This window comes from Abramis brama, assembly GCF_963993115.1.
Source record: "Abramis brama genome assembly, chromosome: 14".
Taxonomy (NCBI): domain Eukaryota; kingdom Metazoa; phylum Chordata; class Actinopteri; order Cypriniformes; family Leuciscidae; genus Abramis; species Abramis brama.
Window position 1 is genome coordinate 17,966,943 of NC_139976.1, and position 8,111 is coordinate 17,975,053.

The following is an 8,111-nucleotide window of genomic DNA, read 5'->3' on the forward strand; positions in this document are numbered from 1 at the left end:
CTAAAACTATTAAAAAACGTTTTCTTAATTGAAATACAGCTGGAATAATTTATAGGCTTACTATAAAATAAAAACATAAACTTAAAAAAGTTAAAACGAAAATTAGAAATGTTGCCTTGGCCACTAACTGAAATAAATAGATTAAAGTTGAAATCCTATTTACAACGTAGGACTAAAACGTAAAATAAATAAGCACATGACTAAAACTTAAACTAAAATGAAAATCTAAAAAAAAGTTACAAGATATACAAAAAAATATTTTTAATTTTCTATGTAAAAATAATACAAAGATCACTGCATAGAATGATACGAAGATTACATGACATCGCATTGGCTAACTGCCTCTGTCGTAAAAATCATTTTGAATTTTGATTGGCCAACCCAGCATTCAATCATCAACAGTAAAGCCTCTTGACGTCACTCACAGGAAGCGGCAGAACACTGCTTTCAGCGGTACTAATTTGAGTCGACGAGGTTGCGTCATATTTAACTTTAAAATAGCCATTTTGTAGAAGTTGATAGAACATATTAAAGCTATTCAATTCTAACGGGCACATATAATATTAGGACCAGAAATAGTATTTTTCCTTTGAGGGTTTTCATCGTCACAGAGTGAGTCCACGATGCCGAGAGGAGGTGAGTGTCGTGCGCTTGCCTGATCGCTGTTTTACCTTTTCCAACACCGCCAGAGCCAGTATTCAACAACAACAAAAGAAAACTTATGAAAGGGAAATATGGAATTGACGGTGAATATAAGGCCTCTGAGGATACCGTTAGCGGCTACAGCTTCTCTATAATGGGCAAATCACGTTTCCCACCGAAGCATGGACGCTAGTGTAAACTCAGGCCATATTGGACCAGTGCGGTAACATGTGATTGTCCGATAAGTCGACAGTTTCACTGACGACTCTTGTTCATGCTTCGCCTAATTATGCCATTAAATATCTACATAAAGTATAATAGCCTCTTATTGGTTTTACTTTAGTTTCTTATTTACCTTGCCCACCACCATAGGCAGAAAGAGCCATAAGGGCCGTGGGAAGCAGTTCAGCAACCCTGAGGAGATTGATCGGCAGATGAAAGCTCAGAGGGAACTGGTGAGTGTATAAGTTCATCTTCTGTCACTTTCCTTTAGTTTCCACACTCCTGAAGTTCACGTTTACTCTGCATCAGTTTGTTAAATGGAAACTGTGATTGTTTTGTGTGTAGGAGGCGAAAGAAGGGGCTGAACGTGAAAGTTCAGAATCTGAAGAGGAAAGCAGCAGTGACGATGAAGTATGAGGTTTTAATTAAATTCATTTAAAGTGATAGTTGTCCCAAAAATGAAAATCCTGTCATTTACTCACCCTAGTTCCAAACCCATTTGAGATACAAGTGCATTGTAAGCCATTCCATATGAAACGAGTTGTTTAGTCCAAGTTTCCGGAAGAGACTCGTTTGCTTTATAAGATAAACTGATTTAATTTAGGTTTTTATTCACCTATAAATATTGACCAAAGCACATCACATATAGTAAACACAAGCTCAAACATGTTGGCCTGAAGCACAAGAACCAAAGAGGTTTATTCTGAGGTATAGTCACGCAAAGACATTTAAAGGGATATTTCACCGCTGGAAAGATGAATGTGTATTTAAATTGGGTCATTTATATAGTAGAAATGTGAAATTATTTTAGAAGTTGGTGCCTTCTAGACTGAGAAAAGCCATAAAATGTATTTTTGGCTCATGTGGATGAAAGACAACAACTCCCAGAATGCACTTGCTTCGCTGCCCTACAAGGCCACTCCCAAGCCACGCCTACCAGTTACAGAGGGCAGTATCGGAAGAAATGATACAACTAGGCTACTAGTTGACTCGAAACTGAAAAGACGATTTTTGCGTCATCTCAGGTTTTTTCCCAGACACACAATACAGAAATCTCTCGTCTCAGGGGGACATGAGGGAGGGAAGCACGGTCATTCGAAAATACTATCGGGTTTCTACTGATACAAAGCTTAATGCTAATCGGTGAAGTATCCCTTTAAGATTCAGTGTACCAAAATGTTGTCAAAAATATTGATATTTCGATATGTATCGATTAGGGGTTTAACAATATTCAAACCAAAGCGAAAAACCACGATACACAACCCACGGTACGTATAGCGATATTCTATATTGGATCATAACATTGACAGCAGCCTAATAAACCTGTTGTCTGTCATGTTAATTTAAGAACAAAAGACTGCTCTTGACTGAATAACCTTTGTAACTTAAATTGTAAGCATTAATCTATTCCAGTGTTATTTTGCATTTTAATTACTTTAAATTCTGTAGTATTTCTTACCTAAATATACTGTTAGACCCGCCTGAAAAACTTGAAGCCATGTTTATTTCATTTGTCTCTTTATTCTATTGTATTTATTTGTGCTATCGTTTGCAATTTGTTCTTATTTCATTACTGACTCATTACATTTTTTGTTTTTTTAAATGTAGTTCAACTATTCAAATAAGCTATTACAGCAAAATTATCAAAAAATTATGAGGAGATCATAAATTATCTGTATGGCAGTATATATGGAAGTTTTCCCCATGGAATTAAAAAAGTTTATAGAATATTGATATTTTTCAAGGTATTGTATCGAAGTTGGAAATTTCAGTATCATGGCAACACTAATTTGACGTGCTCTATATATGTGCGTTGATTTTATGGGTGGATTAAAGCGTAAAATAAATCTGTTCATCATATATAGTGATTGCGTTTCTTCAGAAGTCTTGAATTAAACTGCTCATTTCAAATGGCTTAATTACATAATTTCTTTTTGTACTTTTTAATGCTTTTGCTTGGGCTGTCAGTGGACAGAAAAATAATGAGAATATTAAAAATCTTTTTTCTGAAGATGACCAAAAGTCTAATGGGTTCTGAACAACATGAGGATTATGACATTTTTCATCTTTGAGTGAACTTTCCCTTTAACACATCGTTATGTTTATTTGTTCTGTTTTAAATTTGGTGGAGCTGCAGAGGGTGTTTCTGATTTATAAAGTTTCTAATTAAAATGATTTTTACTAATGATTTGATTTCTTCTCTAAGGAACCTAAAAGGAAAGGTGTAGAAGGAATAATAGAAATCGAAAACCCGAACAGGATCTCCCAGAAAAGCAAGAAGGTTGTGGAAGTAGATGTCAATGCACCTAAAGAGCTCTCGCGTCGAGAAAGGTATGTGGGATAGCGTAAACTTGAGATCCTCAGTCAAATAAATGGTTGTTGCGTTACATGCATTGTGTTTCCCTGTGTAGGGAGGAGATTGAGAAGCAGAAGGCTAAGGAGAGATACATGAAGCTGCATCTAGAGGGGAAGACGGACCAGGCTAGGGCAGACCTTGCCAGGCTGGCTATTATCAAAAAACAGAGGGAGGATGCAGCAAAAAAGCGAGAAGATCTAAGGAAAGGTGAGCTGATAGCATTACGTCTTCTGATGCAAGATCAATGAATGACAACCTATAAAACGGACAAAATTATTTATATTGCTTCCTGTTTAGTTGTGTGTGCATGTTGAGAGAGGCTGAAACCAGGCCCGTCATGACCTTTGATATCACCTGCCATGCCGTATCAAAAAAAACATACCATTGAAGCATATCTTTTTATAATTTCTGTGTTATAACTTTTTGTGCTTCATTATTGAAATATAGACTATATAAATAAATTGCCATTTATAATAAATTATATAAATACATTTATAAAAAAAAAAAATATTTATTACATTTTAATATAATATAGTTGGGTATAATGCAGTATTTACTTTCAGCCCATGCCCCTCATTCAAGTTTGATTGTTGGCTCTTCATAGTAGAAAGTTTGGACATTTCTGCTTGGGATAGTACTGATGGACTGGTTAAAGGGATGGTCCGTCCAAAAAAATGAAAATTGTCATTCTGTCTCACCCTCATGTTGTTTCAAACTTGTTTGCGTTTCTTTCTTCTGTAGAACATAAAAGATAATTTCAAAGAATGTTGGTAGGCAAATAATTTTGGTTCCCATTGATTTCCATTGAATAGACAAAAAATGGGAACTGAAACGTTTTACTACAAAAATCAGACTTGTTGAGGTCCATGGGGTGAAATTAAATCCCTTTTATATTTCATTTTTGAGTGAACTATCCCTTTGGTAACTAGTATTGACAATGGTCTTGTCTGCTTGTAAAAGATAAATCTGTCTCTATTCTTTTTCAGAAAAAGAAGCAGAAGAGGCTAAGTCGAAACGCTAGCCCAAGCATCATCACACAGGACAGGGCTTTTCTGGGGAGGGAGGGAAGGGGACTAGTTGTTTAGAGGAAACAGCTCAGGGGTAATCCATACTTGTCATCCTTCCACCCATTCAAGGTTGGAGGGGCATTTGGACAGTTATAGGAAGTCAAAAGGGAGGTGGTAAATGGTGTTGGAGTTTGTTGGGTTATTAATTTTCAAAACCACCAAACTTCACTCACTTTATCCCTCCCCTGACATTTTCACTGTGCTCAGACTCTAAAGCTGCTGGAGTTTACGCTCAATTTCTATTTCTATGATGTTATCACCATTGCGTTAGATTGGGATGTTATGGCAGAGTGAGGTAGGGATGCAGGTGTGCTTGCGTGAGCTGTTGCTTTCTGATGGGGGAGAAGCATGCTGTAGTGTGGAACAGTCAAACACTAATTAGACATTTAGTCTTTTTATGCATCGAACGACATCAACCCTTTTACTGTCTTTAATTTTGTCCAGCTTTGTGGCCTCATTCTGTTTAAGTTCCAAACAATGCAGCTCTAGTCATTTAAAGGTTAATAGGTGGGTATATTTGGTTGTTACTTGGTGTAATCAGGACATGCTTGGACATAATGCTGCAGCTAAATTCTTATTTAAAATGTTAATGTTTTTAAATACTTAAACACAATAATGTAGTCTTGGAACAAGGTGTCACTATCAACAGGACAGTATTAATGTAACTGCTTCAGCACTGCTGACTGAGCTGATTCATGTCTCCGCAACACCTCAGCACATCAACTTCTATAATACCCCTTTACTCAGGGTTTTGCATTTCTCTTGAAGTGGGACCCTTGTTTTTGTCACTACCAGACCCACTGGTGTGTCCTCATAATATTTTGAGTTTTATGCTTTAGCCCGCTGCTGGGACCTGACTTGCCTTAACTGTTTAAGGAAAGCAATATTACCTAGATAATGCTGATGGTGCAACTTTTTTTTTTTTTTCTTCTTTTTTTTCAGCTCTTAAACACAATTATTTACAGTGTTTTAACATTTGTAATGCATTCATCAGTACCGAAATATGTATTTACTTGGGGTATTGATTTGAAATTAGTGGAATTCCTTATTTGAAATTTTGTTGTATACAAATAAATGAATTGGTAAATAAATGAAGTGTTTTCTCCTTGTGATATTTTGAGCAGAAATAATAAAAAAAGAAAATGATGAAAGCTAAAAGTACATTTTTGGTTGCTTTATTCAAACCACCTTTGACCACCTAGTATTGATGAAGCTAGACATTTTAGAAAGCTTGCTGACTTTTTTTCCGGTCCATAGATTGACAGATACAAAACGATAGCTGTAGAAGGGAAACGAGTAACAGGTGAAAAATCAAAAGGGGGATAAAAATGATTGAAAATTATGAGATCTGCAAGAAATTATTTTATTTAAGCATTTCTTTGTATTTAGCGATTATCAATAAAATGCGGTTATTGCGAAGTAGCGTAAATGACCTCATATCTTGAAGGCAAACAGCATGTGTTGCCATTGCTTTATTCAACACTGATGTGGATGGACCGCGTTTGTGGTCAAAAAGACTTTTTCTAATTTTCAATGCTGTGTATAATAGAGCAATGATTTATCATTCTAAAGTGAATCGATAGGATTGTCACAAATTTCAAGAGATCGATCTGTCAATCCAAGTTATTTATTTAAATAACTGAACACGTCACACCAGATCTTAGTTTATTACATTGTTATGAATTAATATTCAGAATTATTACTATTATTCAGAATTCATTTTAAAGTTCTCATGTTGGTGGAATACAAACCAAACAGAGCTCTCAGATCCGAAGTATCTATCAGGCCAGTTAATAACAGGTAAATTCAAAACAAGACGTGTTTTGTCCTGCAAGACGTAGGCTACATGGTCGGCACCAGGACCCACAAAGTGGGTGTGCGGGCGGGCTCTGATACGGCCACGGTGGCCAATTAAAGGGATAGTTCACCCAAAAATGAAAATGCTGTCATCATTTACTCTTCCTCTAGTTGTTCCAAACCTGTATGACTTTCTTTCTTCTGCTGAACACAAAAGAAGATATTTTGAAGAAAGTCGGTAACCAAACGACTGATGGACCCCATTGACTTCCATAGTAGGAAAAAAAAATACTATGGAAGTCAATGGGGTCCAGCAACTGTTTAATTACCAGCCTTCTTTAAAATATCTTCTTTTGTGTTCAGCAGAAGAAAGAAAGTCATACAGGTTTGGAACAACTTGAGGAAGAGTAAATGATGACAGCATTTTCATTTTTGGGTGAACTATCCCTTTAAGAACGTCTTGTGCTCCCTGACGGCTCTGTAACGACACCGTGGTGGTCGTCAGCTCCATCTGCCCCAACTTGGTGGTCTTCAGCTCCCTCTTATGCCCCAACTTGGTGGTTTTCAGCTCCCTTTTCTGCATCACCTTGGTGGGATCCTGCTCTGCCAGCTCCATGTGGTGGCCTTCAGTTCCATCAGCTCCGTTGTGGTGGTGGTCACCTGCTCCGCCTGCCCTACCCTGGTCACCTGCCCTGGCCACCTGCTCTGCGCTGCCCTGTTCACTTGCCCTACCTTGCCCTGGTCACCTGCTCCGTCTGGTCTCGAGGCCCTTTTCCACTTAAGGATCCAAGTAGAATCTAATTTGTTCCTTTGTTTTATTTCTTATGAAACTTTTTGTGATTGCTATTTTTTTATTCTGTAAAGAACTTTGAATTACCACTGTGATTGACAGCACCTTGACAGACTGATTCCGAGAGAGAAAAAACTTCCAATGTAGCTTGAGTAGGCCTGCAAAAAATGATTAGGGTAACCACAGTTTGCCCTAATTAAGTTATTGTTGTATTTTTATTCATTTATTCTTTGACAGCAAAAGTGATATTTGTAGTAAATACTGTATTTATCTGTGTTGCAGAGCGCCCCCTGTAGGAGGCTCCGTCTCCCCCCTCACATTTACTTGGGACATTCCACTGGTTTCAGTTCATTGTCTTAACCGCTTTGTTTCCCTCCCAAGGTAATTATTTGTGATGACACGCCTTTTATAATATAAAAAAAATTTCCCCTTTCATTTTTTTCACATCCTGCTGTTTGCACACACAAACAGCGCATTTGTAATGGTTGTAATGTGATGGACACTTGATTGCCTAAGGACAATTTATAAGGATAATAAGAATAATTGATGTTTTCTTTCTAAAGCCCCTATACCCCACCTCACTCCTGGCACTGCCAGCTGGACAATACTAAAAATCCTAAGGCAAAAAATCCATCATCTATCTATAAATTACAGAAACGTCTGTCTGTCAGTCAGTGTATCTGTATGTCTGTTATTCGCATATCTCTCGAACCGTTAGTCCGATGGATTTCAAACTTGACGGGTGTCTCGCTACGGGCACGAGTAAGTGCAGTGCCAAGTTTGACGTTGTTTGGATTAAGCAAAAGATATCGTTAAATATATCGGTAAAAGAAGCACTTAGAAGGTTGTGGTTTAACATGTGGTTTAACATTCTGACATAAACACTCTGTCAGCTAAAATGTTTACTTCTGAATATTATATTTTATTCACGGCCATCATTTGTAGTAGCCTATTCACAAACTGTTTGCTCAAGCATAGCGTTTTCTCGGAGTTCACTGTGTGCTTTCTACCATGCACAAATAAAAATGTCACTCAACTTTTGCTGTGTAATTGTAAAAACACACACAAAAACTGATTTTGCATGGGCATTTTGCACTAGTTTTCTAAATGACAACGCTGATTTTTCAGCACAGTGTCACATGATCCTTCAGAAATTTTATACTCAAGAAACATGTCTTCATTGATTTATCAATGTTGAATGTTTGTGGAAACCATGATACATTACCATTCAAAAGTC

The 8,111-nt window shown here is 37.1% G+C and overlaps 1 protein-coding gene across 1 annotated transcript; it reads left to right on the forward strand.

The window, feature by feature from the left end:
• The first annotated feature begins 413 nt into the window (after positions 1–413).
• Positions 414–5,382, forward strand: pdap1a (pdgfa associated protein 1a). Its single transcript, XM_084134888.1, has 6 exons — positions 414–636; positions 1,015–1,097; positions 1,210–1,275; positions 3,071–3,195; positions 3,276–3,427; positions 4,207–5,382. The coding sequence occupies exons 1-6, from the start codon at positions 624–626 to the stop codon at positions 4,239–4,241; spliced, it is 474 nt and encodes a 157-aa protein (XP_083991014.1). The 5' UTR covers positions 414–623; the 3' UTR covers positions 4,242–5,382.
• The last annotated feature ends 2,729 nt before the right edge of the window (positions 5,383–8,111 follow it).